Below are 19882 nucleotides of genomic sequence, written 5' to 3'. Positions count from 1 at the left end.
AGCTTCTGAGCTAAGACGCTCCCAATGAGAGCTGTGACCCTCCACGGAAGCATTCTAACTGCCATGAGGCCGCCATGCTGTGAGGACACGCTACATGGCCACGTGGGGAGACAACGTCGAGAGGCTGCGGGACTTCACAAACAGACGATGCCTCCAGCCACTCCAACCACTGCCTAACTGCAACCACATGGACCCCAACCCACAACCTTCCAGACAAGCCCCCCTCAGCCTCAGTTCCTGAACCAGAGAAGCTGTGAGAGATGATAAAAAAAATTTATTTTTATTATTTCATAAGTTACTTTATTATTTTATTTGTTATTTATACTTTATTTATAGCTTGATGGGGGAAATAAAAATTTATTTTTAAGCCACTACATTCTGGGAAGATTTACGATATACGCAACAGCCAGCCAGAACAAGTTACCAACGAGTATTTCCAGAGACGAGCCCTCTGTTCGTTCCAAACTAAGCTAAACATGTTTGACTGGAGCTTACTGAACATCCACCAAGATAATACTGTGATAAATATACGGTAACCTCTGTACAAGGTGGGTTAAGTCAAAATTCTGGAAGGCCCTAGGAGAATCGGTGAAAAATCGGTGTTTACGAAGATTCTGCTCTCCAGGTCTGAGAAAAGCAAAGTTGGGGAACAGAACTTGGGAAATGCATAATGGAGCTGCCTATTCAAGACAGGTCCCTAACGTTAACAGAGATGGTTGCTTCTGGTGATTACCCATCAGACACGCTAGGGAATTAGTCGGGACATCCTCACGGATGGATACTCACCAACCACTTCACTCTGAAGGAGAAGAGTGCGCTAAAGGCAAATATGACCCACAGCATGGGGCACGCGATGAGTCCTAACCAAAAGATTCTTGATTCGGCCTCAGAAACGGTTTTACTCTCTTGAGCGGACGCCTAAGAAAGAGCATGAACTTAATAACCAGTACTGTAGTATTTATCAGTAAAAAGTTTCATATTTTTCATGAAAATATCTAAGTCTAAAATCTGAATAAATTAATAAAGATGACCCAAGTCCCAAGTTAGGAACCCTTCCCCCACCCCCCAAGAACAGTTAATATCTACCACTATTTAATTTTAGAAACTGGCTTAAATATGCTTTAACTCAAGAATTTTTTTATTTTTAGGGCAGAACGGACAGTCTGTCATGACACAAAACATGGGTAAAGGTAAAGGTTGTTTCTGACGGGCTTCTATTCAATTCTTCCTGTTCCTGTACTGTTTATTAATAAGGAAGCTTTGAATCACACTATAAGAGCTAAGCATCAAGGCAATCAAGGCTACAGCCATCCTGGAAACTAAAAGGTCATATCAGGGCCCAGAGAAAGAAATGGAATTAGGGGATTTTGGATGATGCCAAAATGTCTTAGCATTTTAAATTTTAAAGGGTGGTGAGTTGCTTCCATATAGATCTTATAATATAAACGAACATGGGCTTATCACTGAACACAAGACTGCCTTCTCAGAGGTGGAGCCTGTCAAGGCCCTTCCAAGCAGAAGCCAAACAACTTAATTAGTAGTGTTCTCCAAGAATTCTGTCCTCTGCCTCCCAGCCGATTCCACAGGGAAACTGAATGTTCGATACAGATAGGCAGGCTAACCCAAAACAGATCGGCTTCCCCAAGGCAGAGGCTTAAAGAACACTGTTCTGGTTGATTCAGATTTTCTCTGTCTACTTGTAATCCCTCTTTTTCTTTTCCCTGCCCACACAAGGAAGTGGACCGTGCTCTGGAGCAAGGACAGAAGGAGCTACTTTGGAAGCAGTTATCTGCTGACAGGGACAGATCCCTGGAGAGACCAGGCACAGCAACACAAAGGCGAGGGCCCTCAGAGGTCCTTTTATCAGCAGCCCCTCTGATAAGCAGCTTAGCACACAGAAGAAACTCGGACCCAAAATCCTTTCTCAGGGGCTTCTTTCCTGTACGCGCCTTACTTCCAGTCTCAACTAGACAGAAAAAATGCAGTTTTAGAAGGCCATCTGGTTTAGTGCCCACAGGCCAAGGGATCTGGGGTAGTACTTTTTTAATCCTGAATACTTCACCCATAAATACTCAAATGTAATCTGCACATAATTTATTGAATGAGATTTTGGAGGGGGAAAAAAAAGAGTAGTTTACCTTCCTGGACTCAAACACCCAGTGGCTTTTTCCATCTTCATCTATATGATTCCACCAACGCAGACCAACCATGAGTCTACCTGTGACATTCTGGTAAAGATTAATATAAACACACGCATTTTAAAAGCATTGTTTAAAGAACTACCATAAGTCATATCTTAGTGCAACATATCACAAACCAAAAAAATCTTCAGCTTTATCTCCCATAACATCCAGTTAACAAATACCACCACACACCAGGCCTGGACAAAAAATAAATAAATAAATAAAGATAACGCAACAGCATGACCAGTAGGGGTTGAAGTGACAGGGTAATAAGCATGTCACTAAACATCACCCTTCTCCTTCTCATGAACTCTTGCCCTTTCTTCCAATTCCCTGTGTTCCTTTTTTTTTTTTTTTTTTTTTTAAGATTTTATTTGGAGAGAGAGTGAAAGAGAGAATGAGTTGGGGGTGTGTGGGAGGGGTGGGCAAAGGCAGAGGGAGAAGCAGGCTCCCCACTGAGCAGGGAGCCCAATACGGGACTCCATCCCAGGACCCTGGGATCATGACCTGAGCTGAAGGAAGAAGCTTCTCCAACTAAGCCACCTGGGCGACCTTAATGTGTTCCTAAGCCCCGTGCTCTTTAGCTACTGACACCTACTTGTTCCTATGTATCTTAAATGCAGCTACATATATTTTACAACTGGTTATCTCTAAAAATGGTTGCTCTGGGTACCTGGGTGGCTCAGTGGATTAAGCATCTGCCTTTGGCTTGGGTCACGATTCCAGCATCCTGGGATCAAGCCCATATTGGGCTCCCTGCTCAGTGGGGTGCCTGCTTCTCCCTCTGCCTCTGCTGCTCCCCTGCTTGGGCATTGTCAAATAAATAAATAAAATCTTAAAATTAAAAATGGTTACTCTGGACTGAATGGCTATATCCTCCCAAAATTCATACACTGAAACTCTAACCACCATCCCCCCACACACTGCCAACACTACATGGTGGCATTAGGTCAGGCCTTTGTGCAGTGATAGGATTAGATCAGGTCCATAGCGTGGAGCCTTCTTGAATGGGACTGGTACCCTTCTAAGAGTCAGGAGAGCTTACTTCCTCTCTCTGCTCTGCCGTGTGAGGATAAAATGAAAAACTGGCAGTCTGGAACCCAGAGGAAGGCCCTCACCAGAAGCTGACCATCCTGGCACTCTGACCTGGCACTTCTGGCCTCTAGAACTTCAAAAATAAGTTTCTGGGGTGCCTGGATGGCTCAATAGGTTAAGCATCTGCCTTCAGCTCAGGTCATGGTCTTCCTGCTCAGTGGGGAGTCTGCTTCTCCTTTGCCCTCTATGCTCTCTCTCTCTCTCACAAATAAATAAATCTTAAACAAAGAAAGAAAGAAAGAGAGAGAGAGAGAGAGAGAGAGGGAGGGAGGGAAGGAGGGAAGGGAAGTTCCTATCATTTATAAGCCACCAGACCATGGGACTGTTAGAACATAGCAGCCCAAACTAATACAATGGTCACAGGCACTAGCCCTCATTTAGTACCTCAAAGGTACCAAACCCCTTCCTCTTACTAATGTAACAAATTGCTCTGACAGCTCTCTCAAGGTCTATTTACTCAACTAATATTTATTGAGCACTTACTCTGTGCTGCTAATAAAATGGTGACTAACAGAAACCATCCCTGCCCTCATGGAGCTTCAAGCATTACGTGGAAGAGAAGCAGTCGAGCAACACAAAAACAAAAACGCACTGCCGCCAGCTGCAGTAAGTGTGGTGAGAGAGAAGCGCGGGACACCTCAAGAGGCTAGCCGGGAAATCTGATCTAAACTGCAAATCAGAAAATGTCTCCCTGGGAGTCAACTTTGGGAACGAAATTTAAAGGATAAGCAGGAATCACTCACTAATGTGGATTTTTGGTTAGAGGTGTTCACTAACAGATCCAAGGGTTCTGTGAACTTGCATGAGGAAAAAAAATGCTCTCTTTATTTTCACTAACTTTGGGCTGAAATTTAGTTTGTCTTTAAATTATGAATGGAAACAATAAACCACAGTAGAATTAACAGCATGTGTGACTCAGACCAATAAAAACCACAGATATTTTTCACATTGTATTACACCTGGTGCAGTTATCACAAAACAGTGCTTATGCTCATCATGGCTTGGGAAGCAATCAGATCGGCCTCTAGATCTTGTTATTTAATGCATTCATAAAGAAGCACATCACACAAAATCAGAAATTTCTCTTTTTAATGTTTACATTGTATCTCAATATAAGTGACTTTCTTTGTAATCGTATGTATTTTCTTTCAAGTATTTAAAAGCACTCATGGGGCACCTGGGTGGCTCAGGTCCTGATCCCAGGGTCCTGGGATTGAGCCCCGTGTCAGGCTCCTTGCTCAGCTGGAAGCCTGCTTCTCCTCCCACTCCCCCTTCTTGTGTTCCCTCTCTCGCTGTCTCTCTATGTCAAATAAATTAAAAAGAAGAAGGAGGAGGAGGAGGAGGAAGGGGGGGAGGAGGAGAAAGGGGGGGAAGAGGGAGAAGGGAATGTTTATAAATAAATAAATAAATAAATAAATAAATAAATAAATAGCTGCACTTGTAGCTTCATGAGACTGTGAAACCAATGGCACAAAAAAGGTTAGGAATCCTGGGGTTAAGGTGATCCGGGAGTGAGAACATTCCAGGACAAACAGTGGGCACAGAGCCCTAGGGAAGAAAGTAACATCTATGGATTTATGGGACTTAGTGACAGACTGGATAAGGAATAGGAAGAAGGGAACTCCTCCATCTCTCGTTTGCTCAGATTAAAAACCACTGATTTGAGGCCCCACAAAAAGGAACTCAGATGGAAGTGCGACATCTTGAGGCCAGAATGAATAGTGAGATTTCCCACAGGTTGAATGTGAGGTCCTTCAAGACAACTCGCTAAGTGAAAACTGAGCAGACAGCTCTGCCCCGGTGAGGACAAACCTGGACTGGAGATCCAGGTCTGAGGGCCACACAGCTAATGGACAAGCAACTAAAATCAGAAGCATAGATGGTACTGATCAAGAAAGGAATACAGAAAAAAGGATAAAGAGGAGGCTTCAGACCAAAATTCATATTGTAGAAATGCTAGTACTGCAAAGCTAAGGAAGAGGAAAGAGCCGGCGGTGAACCCGGAGGGCAGCCAGGGGTCTATTCTACTGGCATTTTCGAACAACACCTCTTAGAATATTTTCAAACTCCTTTCCCATTTTCCCATTCTTTACTTTTACTTTACTTTTTTTTTACTTTTACTTTACTTTGATCATTGGATTATTTTCCAAATTTCTCTCTGGCTTACTATTTTGTTTTTGAACCTTCAAGACCTCTGTCTAATAATAAAAGCCTTTAATCTACTGTTTTTCCTCCAAGTTCCATCTTAGACACATACTGAAAGTTTCAATGTAGGTAATCATCACCACGAATGTATAAATAATGTGTATTTATAGTCTATTTCCTGTTTAAGCCACGAGCTTTCAGCAGGTTGGCTTTTATTTGTAATTTAGATTTTGAAAAAATTTTTTTTTCATTAGTTTTTAGTTTTACTGCACTAGACTAGAAAATAGAGCTTTTCTGAGGAACTTATTTGGGTCCTCTTCACAGTGAAACTTAATCAACTTTTGTAAGTGCTCCACAGGAGTGAACAGGAAAGCAGTCTCCATATGTAAAAAGTTCCACAATATTGCTATTGTGCTGACCTGGTCATTTCATTCAGATCCTTTAGACCTTATTTATTTTTGTTGCTTTGCTCTGTTAGGTTCACAATAAAGTTTTTCCCACCTTCTCCTAGTGCCTCTAATAGTTTTTCCCCCACACATGGTCTGAAGGAATGTCATTCTATGAATGGTCCTCAATGTGATTCATAAGATGACCTTCTTTGTTCCCTTAAGTATTATCTTACTTTCTATTTTGTCTGAAAATATTACAATGCCAGGTTTCTTTCTGTTTCTATCAGGCTGATACTATCTTGTGTCCTTTTACTTTTTCTAATGCTGCCATTTTATTTCGATCTTTTAGTTGGGACTTATGATTTTTTTTTTAAGACTTTATTTATTTATTTGTCAGAAAGAGAGCACAACCAGGGGGAGCAGCAGGCAGAGCAGGCAGAGGGAGAAGCAGACTCTCTGCTGAGCAAGGAGCCCAATGCAGGACTTGATCCCAGGACCCTGAGATCATGACCTGAGCCGAAGGCAGACGCTTAACTGACTGAGCCACCCAGACATCCCAGGACTTTTGATTTTTGACCCAATCTTCAAACTGTTATCTTTAAAAAGAGAGTTTAATCAAATTACATTTACTGTTATAACTAATTTGCTCCTACTTCCATCACCTTGTACTATGCCTTGTGATATTTAAACTTACTTTGTTTTCCTTCTCTTGCTATGTGAACCATGCTTTTGTTGCTATCCTCTCCAACATTGTGAGAGACACACAACTTATTTTAAATTTTACTAAGTTACTATTAAAGTTTCAAAACCATTTTTTAACCTCTTTTACACTATCAGAAAAGGAATAAAACAAAAGCCCCATAGAGGGGCGCCTGGGTGGCTCAGTGGGTTAAGCCTCTGCCTTCAGCTCAGGTCATGATCTCAGGGTCCTGGGATCGAGCCCCGCGTCGGGCTCTCTGCTCTGCAGGGAGCCTGCTTCCTCCTCTCTCTCTCTCTGCTTGCCTCTCTGCCTACTTGTGATTTCTTTCTGTCAAAAAAATAAATAAAATCTTTAAAAAAAAAAAAAAGCCCCATAGAGGCTTTAACATTTAAAATTGTTTTAGTATTTTTATCTTTGGGGTACCTGGGTGGCTCAGTCCTTAAGCGTCTGCTTTCAGCTCATGTCATGATCTCAGGGTCCTGGGACCAAGCCCCACTAGGGCTTCCTGCTCTGTGGGAGGCCTGCTTCTCCCTCTCCCACTCCCTCTGTTTGTTTCTGTCTCTTACTGTCTCTCTCTGTCAATAAATAAAATCTTTAAAAAATATATATGTATTTTTATCTTTCATTTGTCTCTTTTATTAGTAAGTTAAAATAATAATAAAATTAAAAATAAATCTCCTTCTGCCAAGTGCACTGAGATTTATAATGATTATGATGTATCTCTGTTCTAACAAGGTTCTGAACTGGATCTACCCCTTTTACCAAATCCATTTAACAATCTTCCTATTCTTGACCTCTTCATTTTGCATCATATCGCAACAGCTTGGATATCTCTAAGTAATTCTGTCACAGATAAAAGAGTGACACTTTATAAGCCCTTTTTTAGGAAGGAAGGAAGGATAAGTTTATTAGAAAATATATTTTTGGGGGCGCCTGGGTGGCTCAGTGGGTTAAGCCTCTGCCTTCGGCTCAGGTCATGATCCCGGGGTCCTGGGATCGAGCCCCACATCGGGCTCTCTGCTCAGCGGGGAGCCTGCTTCCTCCTGTCTCTCTGCCTGCCTCTCTGCCTACTGTGATCTCTGTCTGTCAAATAAATAAATAAAATCTTTAAAAAATATATATATATATTTTTGGGCCACGTGTTTTAAAACCCTATGCCCAGAAGGATTTAATTACTTTATTATAAGAACTGGGAAATGACCAGGAAGAACCAACCAAAGGCCCTGTTCTATTTGGCTAAACAGAAATTACATGAACAACAAAAAGACACATTCCTCAAAACAAAATTGTGACCAGGATACAGTAAACACTACAGAGCATAAAGCAACAAAAGAAATTCAAAGAAATACAAGCCAAAGACAGTACAAAAGAAAAGCCGAAATTAAAAAAAATCTTTATAATCTTCATTCCCCGTCTTTTGCGGCCTGTGGAAGCTGGCCACCACCAAGCCAGCCACTCCTAGTGTCTGAAAGCGTCAGGAGGTCTAAAATGGCAGGGCTGGTGGCTGCGAATGGATCTGTAACATCTTCTTGGTCTCTGAATCAATACACATGTCTCTGAAATCCCAAAATTAGCTTTGGCCTTTGTTTGTTTGTTTGTTGTTGTTGTTATGTTTGACTTTTTTTCCCCCACCGCTTTACTATGAAAATTTCCAAAAACACAGAAAAGTCAAATTTTACAGTGACCACCCACATACCTACCACTAGAGTCTACGTTTAATATTTTACTAGTTACTTTAACACATGTCCATCTATCGACGTACCTGTCTATCCATCCATCTTCCTACCTATCACTGTATTTGAGTTTAAAGCTGTTTCTTACTACCTCTTATCCCTTCCAACAGGGTTTCTCAACCTCAGCGCTATGGATATTTGGGGCCAGATAATTCTTTGTTGAAGGGACTGTCCTGTGCATCTTAACATGGTTAGCAGCATCCCTGGCCTCTACCCACGAGATGTCAACAAAGCACCTCCCCCAAACCCAGCTGTGACGATCAAAAATGTCTTCAGACATGGACAAACGTCCTCTGGGGGATAAAATTGGTCCTGGCTGAGAAACACCTCCCTAAAACACACAGCAGCCTTTGCAAAGGGTGCGCATTCCTTAAGAATTTGTGTGTGAACTGAGGGTTGATGGGGGGAGGGGGGTGGGGGGGTTGGGATTATGGACATTGGGGAGGGTATGTGCTATGGTGAGTGCTGTGAAGTGTGTAAACCTGGCGATTCACAGACCTGTACCCCTGGGGATAAAAATATATTATATGTTTATAAAAAATAAAATTAAAAAAAAAAAAGAAAAGAAAAAAAAGAGAATCTGTGTGTGATCTATCCTGGGCCCTTACCCAGAAATCACACACAGTACACCTACAGGTGTGGTCTGAATGAGGAGCAGTATACAGGCTTTGCGGCTGCTAGTCACATTTTGTCTGTTTAATTTTAAAGCTGACGAAGTCTGACATAAGGCACAGACAAGTCACCAGTATAATAACCCACATGTGATCTAATGATATTAACACAAAATGAGGGCCAAGGTGGACAACGAAAAGACACATTAACACAAATCCAAATTGCTAAGGGTCATTTTTTTTTCACAGTTCATGCATCATTCAATCTTATCGTATCAAACACAATGTTAAAATAAAAACGATCGAACCTACCTTGACTGCCCAAAAGTCACATGACAACAACAAGATAATTGTCACCATACAGGCAATAAAGCTGCTGCTGAACAATTCACAGAGAAGATAGACTACAATTGCACTGACGCGAAAGAATAAATGGAAAAATGATGCCACTGGGTGTCTGAAAACCAAAACATAACAAAAGAAATGCAATTACATTTCACCACAGGTACTGCAGACAGAGATGAACAACATTTCAGCCATAACATAACCATGCAGAGTTTTGTCAAAACAAAAGAGAGGAGTGGAGGAAGAAGCAAATCGCCTACTTTTCTGTTTGTAAGTTCCCTTTTGACGAGGCTCTGCTGTCACAGAAGATACACTAAGGAACCAGGACTTTAACACCTCACTGAATATAAACTTTCACAAAACATATAATGAGAAACTTTGCCAAGCTTGGAAAATTAAGGAAACTATACTCTTGGGATTAAATCCTATTTTCACATAAAAAACTAATTCGGCAGTGCCTGGCTGGCTCAGTCAGAAGAGCATGTGATTCTTGATCTTGGGGTCATGAGTTCAAGCCCCTTATTAGGCGCAGAGATTACTTAAAAAATAAAAATAAAAGAATTCCTGGGCCCTCAGAAATCACTTCAGGCTTTAAGGCAAACTAACTATAGGTAGACTTGTTTTTGCTTTTTAACAGCTTTATTGAGGTATAATCCACATACTAGACGATCATATATTTAAAGTATATACACCAGTGTTTTTTTTTGGTATATTCACAGAACAGTACAATCATCACCACAATCACATTTAGGACTTCTTCATTACCCCCAAAGGCAACTGTATACCCACTGGCAGTCCCTCTTCATCCAACTCGAACCCCACCCCTCTCCAGCCATCAGCCATCACTCATGTCCCGCTGTCTCTACAGATGTGCCTATTGTGGACATTTCACATAGATGAAATCATACAATATGTGGTCTTTTGTGCCTGGCATCTCTCACTCAGCATGCTTTCAAAGGTCAGGTGGAATTTGATTGCAGTAAGTGAATTTCTTTAGAGGGAACTAAATTTGGAATAGAAATATGTCTGGCTTGACACGTTCATGTTATTTTATAGATAAAAGACGTGATTCTGAAATTCGCACAATAAATCAAAACAGAACAGGTCTACAGAAACTAAAGAAATGGTGCGTTTCTATTTCTATGGTGCAGCTTGAAGTACAAACACCAGTGTTCACAAAAATGGATTCACAGATGTGAAAACTCGGCACTGAGTACAATTCCATAGGCCAGTTATTCTCAAAGAAAATCTGAAATGTCCTCTTTGTCTCAGACCAAAGCTCAAACTAGCCATGTCCACTACTCACAAGTATGTAACCACCACTCTGCCCTGAATCCCATTGGCCGGCTCCCGCCTACACACAGAACAGCACCGGGTACTCACACACTCTTACATCTTCCTACCTGATCTTGGATTTTTTTGGTCTGTTAGTTGTCTCCTCTTCCGCATCAAACAGGGAAACATCCTCGGTGTCATCATTACTGTCCTAGCAGGAAAATTGAATATCCATGAAGCAAGATGAAATTCGGTACTGGCGTGCCTCCTACACACAAGGCAGCGCGCTAGTCCAAATGGTGGACAAAAGTAAGACACGGTCACAGATATTGGAGGATTGACAAGCTAGGGAAAGGGCACCCCGGGATCATCTGGCAACTAGCCATCGCTCCCCCACTGCTGAGCCCCATGAGAAACCCCTGGGGTGTCAATGATGCTCCCGCAAACTTCCCCCGTGCACTCTTGGCTGCTCTCTCACCAGTCGCAGAGAAAGCAGAGACTATTAGGGGACACACCTGATGCTTTTGGCTCCTTCACAAAATCACCTGCCTGCACCCTTGTTTCCCTGAACTCTTCTCACCGTTTGTATCTCACTCTATCCATGGTGAAAGCAACTGTTGGGCTTGGAATCTCTTCTTTTCCTGCCTCCTCGGGGGATTTCCTCCATCAATTTCCCCTTCACTTACACTTTCTTGTATCTGCGGGTCTTTCTACTGCATCTTTCCAATCGGCAAATGAACTTTTGCAGAGGTCATTTATTGCTTAAAAAAGATGTTTTAAAAACCCTGATCCTGATGTCCACAATAGCCATAATATGGGAAGAGCCCAGATGTCCATCAACTGAAGAATGGCTAAAGATGTGGGGTGTGTACGTACGTGTACACACACACACACACACACACACACACACACACACAATATTACTCAGCCATCAAAAAGAATGAAATCTTGCCATTTGCAACAGTGTGTACTGAGCTAAAAGGTATTGTGCTAAGCGAAATAAGTCAGAGGAAGACAATTATCATATGATCTCGCTCATATGTGGAATTTAAGAAATAAAACAGATGAACACAGGAACGGAAAAAAAAATAAGTCAAAAAACAGAGAGGAAGAGTGCCTGGGTGGCTCAGTCAGTTAAGCAAGCATCTGCCTTTGGCTCAGGTCATGATCCCAGGGTCCTGGGACTGAGTCCCACATAGCTCTCCCTGCCTAGGAGGGAGTTTGCATCTCCCTCTGCCTATGCCCCTCCACACTGCACATGCGCGTGCACTCTTTCTCTCTGTCAAATAAATAAATAAATAGAATGTTGAAAGAAGAGAGAGAAGCAAACCATAAAAGACTCTTTAACTACAGGAAACAAACTGAGGATTGCTGAAGGGGAGGTGGATGGAGGGATGGGGTAACTGGGTGATGGGCATTAAGGAGGGCACGTGATGTGATAAGCACTGGTGTGACATGCAACTGATGAACCACTGAATTCTACCTCTGAAACTAGTAATAGTGTATATGTTAATTAAATTGAATTTAAATTAAAAAAAAAAAACAAAAAAAAAACCCTGATCCTGAACCTCCCCTTCCATCTTTCACTCTCCTCCCACAGCATTCCTCCCTTTCATAGTCTTAGATTGGAAGGGTGGCTCACACCTCAACTCACTGTTTCAGCCTCAACCACAACAAACCTTCCTTGACACCTGGCCTAGGGCCAGCCACCCACCACTCACCTGCCCTTACCTCATCCCTGCCCAACTCCGGCCCCTCATGTACCCACAGAGCCATTCTCCTAACAGGAAGGTCACACCATGTCATTCCCCTCTGCAAATGTTTTCAACAGCTCTCCTACATGTATCAGGTAAAACTTAACTCCTCCATGTACAGTACAAGGCACGTCATGATCTTCTGACTCTCCCTCCCACCAGGCAGTGCCACAACACCGCTATGACATGTTCTCTGAAAACACCATGGCTTCCCATCTGTCTGCCTCTCATGTGTGTTCCCTGCCCAGAAAGCTCTTCCCTTCTCCATCCCCTACATAGTTCACCGTCAGGCAACACCAGATCTAGCTTTCAAATTTCAGCTAAAATACTGAAAGAGCTGAGACACTGTCCCTGCAACCCCCAGGCCTCCCGCTTCCCATGTTCCCTGAGTACCAGGACAAATGTCCACTTGCACAACTATGTCAGGGTATCTTCAGGTCTCCAAGGACTACCTCCATCTAGACTCCAAGCCACTGGAGAGCAGGGAGTGTCACTGCATTGTAGTAGTGTCCAGCAGAGCACGCGGCCAGGCAGTACAATATTTATCGAAGGCATGAGCAAATGCACAAAGGAAGCAACTGCAGGCTGTGATCGGAGTCGGGAGAAATACAAGTGCAAATGGGAGCACAGGGAAGGAAGAGAATCGTTTCTACTCCAGGGTTCTGGAGGAGAGTGTCTGTGCTGGGTGTGGACAGAGCAAGGAGGCCTCCTGCGCAGTCCAGTCCCTTGACTAGGTAGATTTTTAAAGGCAGAGAGCAGAAACACACAGGTATGTGCAGGGAATGGCCAAGGAGCCCAGAGACGCAGTGTGTGAGCTAAAGGTGTGTGATGTCTGACACATCTAAAGATGCAGATGTGTGAGCTAAAGCTTTAAAAGGAAAATGGGGGCACCTGGGTGGCTCAGTGGGTTAAAGCCTCTGCCTTCAGCTCAGATCATGATCCCACGGTCCTGGGATCAAGCCCTGCATCAGGCTCTCCGCTCAGCGGGGAGCCTGCTTCCTCCTCTCTGCCTGCCTCTCTGCCTACTTGTGATCTCTGTTAATTAAATTAAAAAAAAAAAATCTTAAAAAAAAAAAAAAAAAAAAGGAAAATGGACTCAGAGATCTGAGACCAGTGGTTCTCAACTTTAGTTTACAGGCTGGAATTGTCTGGGGTGCTTTCAAAAAGAAAAAAAAAGGAAAAAAAAAATAAATCCTGATGCCTGGGTCCCCTTGAATTACAAGATTCAGATGTAACCGGTCTAGAGTGTGGTCTATGTATCTGGATTTTTTTTTTTTAAGCCCCCAGATGATAATAATCTGCAGACAAGATTGAGATCCACTCTATGATCCAAAAGTCTAAAAAAACTGAGACTTCTGCCCTTGATCCCAACAGTCCAATCTATACCCAGCAGCCAGGGTGACCGTTACCACTTAGATCATATCATCCTCCTACTGAAAACCCAGAGGACTCTGACTGACTATCAGGATCCATCATGATCTGGTCCTGCCCACCTAGAGGACCTTATCTCACTCGGGCTGTTTACTCTGCCTTCCGGAACTGTGATGGACTGAATAATGCTTCCTCTCCCTCCTGCCAAAGACATCCTGGTTCTAACAACTGGCATTTGTAAATATGTAAATTTTTTTACTTAGCAAAAAGTAAATTCTTTACTTAGCAAAAAAAATTTACTTAGCAAAAAGATTTTTTGCATATGCGATCAAATTAAGGATCTTGAAAGGGGAAGAACATCCTATTCTGGTGGGCCCAATTACATCATTACATTGGTCTTTATATAGGAACACAAGAAGGTCAGAGAGGGCACTGAGATCGTGAAAAGAAGTCAGAGAGAAATAGATTTGAAGATGCTGTACTGCTGACTTTGAAGCTTGAGAAGACCGTAAGCCAAGGAATGCAGATGGCTTCTAGAAGCTGGAGAAGGCAAAGACGAATCTAAGATTCTCCCCTAAAGCCTCCAGAAGAAACACAGCCCAGCCAATACCTTGATGTTAGTTAGCCCTTATGACTCATTTTGGACTTGTGACCCAAACTGTGACATGATAAATTTGTATGAAGCCACTAAATTTATGGTAATCTACAGCAACAGGAAATCTATACATTAACTAAGCCCCTGCCAGACTAGTCTCCTTTTTAGTTTCTTAAACATGCCAAACTTGCACCCCACTGGGTCCTTTTACATTTGTTCTATCTAGAACACTCTTTCCTCTCATCCTGTTCTTTGAAAGACTGGCTTATGCTCATTAAATACAGAGTGCCAGGCAAGGTTTTAAGTGGTACAGCCTGAATAAAAAAAGACAAATAGCTCTGCACTTTTGGAGATGCATTTACTAAGATGGGGAAGGCTATGGGCACAACATCAGGTTGAAATCAGGAGTTTGATTTTGGACATTTAAGCTAAAGATGCTGGTTTAAGGACTTTTTTTTTTTTTTTAACTGAAAAGGGAAACCGTTAGTGTGTTCTGCGCATAAGACTATCACATTCCAATTTAGGTGTTAAAAGGAAAATTCTGGCTACTGTATGGAAAATCTGGGAGGGAGAGGGAAAGATATAGGCACAAAGCTGTAAGGCTGGTTTGGGAGGCTAATCCAATAATGGAGCCAAGAAGTTATGGTTTGGTCTAGGGTGGACACAGTGGGGGTGGTGAAACACATCCAAATTCAAGTAGAAATGAGGGGTACCTGGGTGGCTCAGTCGGTTAAGCATCTGCCTTTGGCTCAGGTCACTATCCTAGCATCCGGGGATCGAGCCCCGCACTGGGCTCCCTGCTCAGTGGGGAGTCTGCCTCTCCCCCTGCTCATGCTTGTGTGTGCGCTCTCTCTCTCTCAAATAAATAAATAAATAAAATCTTTAAAAAATGAAAGTAGAGGGGCGCCTGGGTGGCTCAGCGGGTTAAAGCCTCTGCCTTCGGCTCAGGTCATGATCCCAGGGTCCTGGGATCAAGCCCCACGTCGGGCTCTCTGCCTGCAGGGAGCCTGCTTCTCCACCCCACCCCCCCCACTCTCTCTCTGCCTGCCTCTCTGCCTACTTGTGATCTCTGTCTGTCAAAAAAATAAATAAAATCTTTAAAAAAATAAAAATAAAAAATGAAAGTAGAAATGACAGGATTTGCTGATGGGCTGAATGTGCGGTAAGAGAAAAGGAGTTAAGGAAGATTCCAAAGTTTTTGTCCTGGACGGCTAAAAATGAAGGCACCAAGACAGACTCTGAGCACACCAATATCTAGAGATCAAAAAGATGGAAGGAATAAGCACTGGGGTTGAAAAGGAAGTGCTCAGGAGTAGGAGCTGAACCAGGAGGTAGTGTCCTGGAAGCCAAGTGAAGAAAGTGTTTCCAGGAAGAAGATGAGATCAACTGTGTGAAATGCTGCTCACAAGTAGGATGAAAATCACAGAGACCACTGTCTTTCTAGCGGGTCATCAGTGACCACATTAAGAGCAGTTTCAAGATGGCAGAGGGAAGTGGGAGAAAACCAGACTAGACTGGACACAAGAGAGAACACAAGTAAGAGACAAGTATAAATAAATCTTAAGGAACAAAAAATGGGGGAGAGTTGAAAGGGTACGTAGAATGAAGTTTTTCTTTTTTAAGACAAGACATTAAAGCACATTTACATGTTAACTTAAACAAGCTTTTTTTTTTTTTTTAAAGATTTTATTTATTTATTTGACACACAGAGAGAGAAATCACAAGTAGGCAGAGAGGCAGGCAGAAAGAGAGGGGGAAGCAGGCTCTCCACTGAGCAGAGAGCCCAATGTGGGACTCAATCACAGGACCCTGAGATCATGACCTGAGCCAAAGGCAGAGGCTTAACCCACTGAGTCACCCAGGCACCTTTTTTTTTTTTTTTTAAAGTAGGCTCCACCCAGCAGAGCCCAACTCACCACCCTGAGATCAAGACCTGAGCTGAGATCAAAGGTCAGACGCTTAAGCAACTAAGCCACCCAGGTGCCCCTTAAGCTTTTAAAAAATGGAAACAAACAAACAAACAAACAACAACAAAAAAAAAAACCCCGATGCAGAAGAGCAAGGGGAGAATTGCTGGAGTACTGCCTTCCAGCGGACCAGAGGGCATGAAAACAGTGCACAAGTAGAGGGCATGGCCTAAGGGTGGAGCACAGACAGGAAAAAGAAGGCAGAGTCTATGGGAGATCATGAGCACAGATGCAGGTGGCAGATGGTGTGAAATTCTCTTCTGATGGCTTCCACTTTTCCGGTGACATGAGAATTAGAGGACAACGGGGAAAATGTGGAAGGTCTGAAGAATGAGAAATCTCAGTAGCCGCCCAGGAGGGTGGGAGGGTGAGGAGCTTATGGGACTGTGGTGATGACTGCCTGGCACCATTAAGAGACCGCCCATGTGAGGTTCACGGTCACACACTTAAAGTGGGAACAGTCAGTACGGTTGCGTGGTTTTCTCCAGGCTCCTTCGGCCTGGGTGCAGGTTCTGAAAGCCGAATCTAACCATCATTGGATCTTCTCCACTCCAGCGACCTCCTCAGTGGTCTTTCCTGATCATCAATTCTAAAGGTGTCCTACTTCTCAAATTCTTGCTATGACATCACTTTGTCGTCGCTATCTTTACCTAACTCCGCACCCCAACGCATCCACAAGCCCCCAACCCCCGGCACCATAAACCTGTCTGTATCGTTCACAACCCTATCCCAAGGCCCAGAACAGGGAGTGCCTGGGCCACAGCAATCCCTCAGTAACAAAAAAAATACCTATATCCTTGAGGGAAAGTGCACTATAAACAGTAAAAAGGTTTTAACACGGGAAGGGATTATTACATTTGTCGTACTCATCGCTGGTCGTCAACCTGTAAACTGTAATTAATTCTAAGGGGACAGACGTGATCCCCGAAGTGATAAGCAATCACCACTAGTGTCACTTTGGCAACGGACACTTGAATGCTAGGCCCTGGCGGGGTCTCCTACTCCCCCAGGATCGCGGTGCACCCCTCAGAGTCCCCGACCGGCTGGGGAAAGCCAGACCGCCAGCAACTTCACTTTCCGCAGCACAGCGCCCAAGCGACTCAGCGCCCCGCGTCGGCTGGCACTGCGCTCTGCACACACCCGTGCACACCCTGCACACCTGCGCCGTCCCTCCGACGCGCAGCCGTCCATCCTCCTCCTCCTCCACAAGAGATCTCGGGGCCGCAGGCGGCGCTCCCCAGACAGCCGCCAGCGGCCCTCCGCCCACGCGCGCTCCCCCTGTCCCCGGGCTCCGGCGGCTAGTGGGGCCGCGGGTACAACAGCCCTGGGCCGCCAGACTCGTGCCCCTCGGACCCCGCGGGCCCGGCGCCCAGCCACACCCACCCTCACAGAGCGCCCGCAGACCCTCACCTGCTGCAACATGACGGCCCTGCGCCAGCCCCACTTCCGGGAGCCACGTCAGCGTCGCAGCTGACGCAACCTGGTAGCCACAGGAGGGGAGGAGCAAAACACAAGCCCGGCCCACTCCCACTTCCGCTTCCAGGTGCTTCGCGGAGCGGGGAGAGAGGGAGTAACGGCGGGGGCGGTACGAGCTCGGGGCGGAGCGCGAGGAAGGCTGGCGTCCCGCCGGCGTGGCAAGCTCGGGACGGAGCTGGAGGGCGGCCGGCTGCCCCGGAAAGGAGCGAGCATGTGGGCGGGGTTTCTGGGGCGGGACGAACTCAGAGGGCGGAGCGAACTCGGGGACGAGGCTCGCGCGAGGGTGGTGGGCGGCTCGGGGGCGGGGCGACGTGTGGGCGGGGCGACGTGTGAGCCGGGCGTCCGGGGCGGGGCGGGTGGCCCAGGGGCGGGGCTAGCGGGAGCCTGGGCTAGTGAGTTTAGTGGGCGGGGAAGCGCGGACTGTGCAGGGGCGGGGTCTGGTCCAAGCTGGAACCGAAGACAGGCTCGCTTCTAACAGCATCAGTAACGCTCCCCCACTCTCGGTCAACTTCAGGGTGAAAGCTTTGTGGTTTGGCACGTGGGGATGTGGTTGCCCGCATTGGTATCCCGAGAGCGAGGGGTGTGGAGGACGGGCCTTATTACAATACAGTTGCATTTTGTTTGAATGTTTTACACTGTGTGTACATGTATTATTTTATGTGTACCTTAAATTATAGAAGCAACTGAAAAAGATAAAGGTGCTCTTGCGAAGAGGTGGAAGGGCATTAAGAAGAAACCAGGCAGAGGACTGTATACTATGGAGAGTTTTGTTGTTGTTTTTTAAGATTTTATTTATTTATTTGACCAACAGAGATCACAAGTAGGCAGAGAGGCAGGCAGAGAGAGATGGAGAGGGAAGCAGGCTCCCTGCTCAGCAGAGAGCCCGATGCAGGGCTTGATCCCAGGACCCTGAGATCATGACCTGAGCCAAAGGCAGAGGCTTTAACCCGCTGAGCCACCCAGGCGCCCCACAATGGAGAGTTTTTTCGTGGGAGGAATACAGGCCAGGAAACAGGAATAGAGGTTGAGAGCATGGGTTTGAGTCCCCGCTTTTCCAGGTACCCAACTAACCTCAATGTACGTCTTCACTCAGTTGTAAAGTGGGGTTGATAATGGTATCTGAACAGGTTCAGTGTGCTTAGTAAATAGTGAATGTAATTCTTACTACTGTTTTAAGTTTAATCGCTGGAGATGTCATTTTGCTCCGTGAAGGACCTGACATTCAGGGACCTCATATCCTCCTTGAAACTGTGATTATAACAATGTGACTGTAGCGATATCCTGTCTGCCTGGCCCACATCAGAGGGCTGTTGGGAGACTCATGGAATAATGTGTGTTAGCACATTTCCTTCATTGAGGGGATCCTTTCCATAGAAATCACAATTTTTACATGGCTGTTTACTAGTGCTGCATTAACTCTTTTTTTAGGATTTTATTTATTTATTTGAGAGAGAGTGAGTGAATGGGAGGGAGACGGAGAGAGACTCTGAAGCCAACCCCACACTGAGCCCAGAGCCAACCTGGACTCCTTCTGATCTTCCTGGGTTTAATTAATTTGCTAGAGGGGTTCACAGAACTCAGGGAAACTTACATGTACCAGTTTATTAAAAGATTTAGATGAACAACCAGATACAGACACACAGAGCCAGGTCTGGGAGGGTCCATGGAGTTGGGGTACCTCACCCAGTACATGGATGTGTTCACTAACCTGGAAGCTCTCTGAATCCCATGCTATTGAGTTTTTATAGAAGCTTCATCACGTAGGCATGAGGGATCATTAACTCTATTTCCAGCCCCCCTCTCTCCTCTTTGGAGGATTAGGGGAGTTGGGGGGGGGCTTAAATATCCAAGCTTCTAATCCTGGCTTAGTCCTTCTGATGACCATTCCCCCATGCAGGAGCCATCCAGGAGCCCACTCTGAGTCCCCTCATTAAAACAAAAGATGCTCCTAGTGTTTCTATCAGTTAGAAATTTATTAGGGTTTCAGAAACTCTATGCCAGGAACTAGGGGCAGAGACCAATATATATTTTCTATTATCCTACACTATCCGATGGTCATGCTCAGCCACCGAGGTCATGCTCAGCCACCAAGAAACTTGGATAGGGCTTGAACTCTCCAATAGGCTATAGCTCCCATAGTGTGTGGCACCCTTTTCAATTACCTGCCTGGTCCCTGACACCATCCTTGGAAGGTCTGGGTGAAAACATCAACACACTTGATATTAGTGTTCCTCTTTGAAAAA

General features: G+C 44.7%; 1 protein-coding gene across 2 annotated transcripts in view; it reads right to left on the bottom strand.

The window, feature by feature from the left end:
• LOC111158798 (Golgi apparatus membrane protein TVP23 homolog B) overlaps positions 1–17655 on the bottom strand; it is a 29883-nt gene extending 12228 nt beyond the window's left edge. The window contains exons 1-5 of one of the 2 annotated variants that reach the window (XR_002641376.1): positions 17574–17654; positions 10605–10687; positions 9169–9313; positions 2139–2228; positions 787–918 (exon numbers count right to left, since the gene is read on the bottom strand). Coding sequence is in view for 1 of the 2 variants with exons in the window: in XM_022521058.1 (XP_022376766.1) it covers positions 787–918; positions 2139–2228; positions 9169–9313; positions 10605–10687; positions 17574–17585 (462 nt within the window). In the remaining variant the exon portion in view is untranslated. Of the gene's footprint in view, positions 1–786; positions 919–2138; positions 2229–9168; positions 9314–10604; positions 10688–17573 lie in introns of both variants that reach the window. The other variant, XM_022521058.1, reaches the window with a different exon arrangement.
• Between the last annotated feature and the right edge of the window lie 2227 nt (positions 17656–19882).

The sequence above is a fragment of the Enhydra lutris genome, unplaced genomic scaffold, assembly GCF_002288905.1.
Source record: "Enhydra lutris kenyoni isolate GAN:26980312 unplaced genomic scaffold, ASM228890v2 scaffoldscaffold63, whole genome shotgun sequence".
NCBI lineage: Eukaryota > Metazoa > Chordata > Mammalia > Carnivora > Mustelidae > Enhydra > Enhydra lutris.
This window is presented reverse-complemented; position numbering and strand designations above follow the sequence as displayed.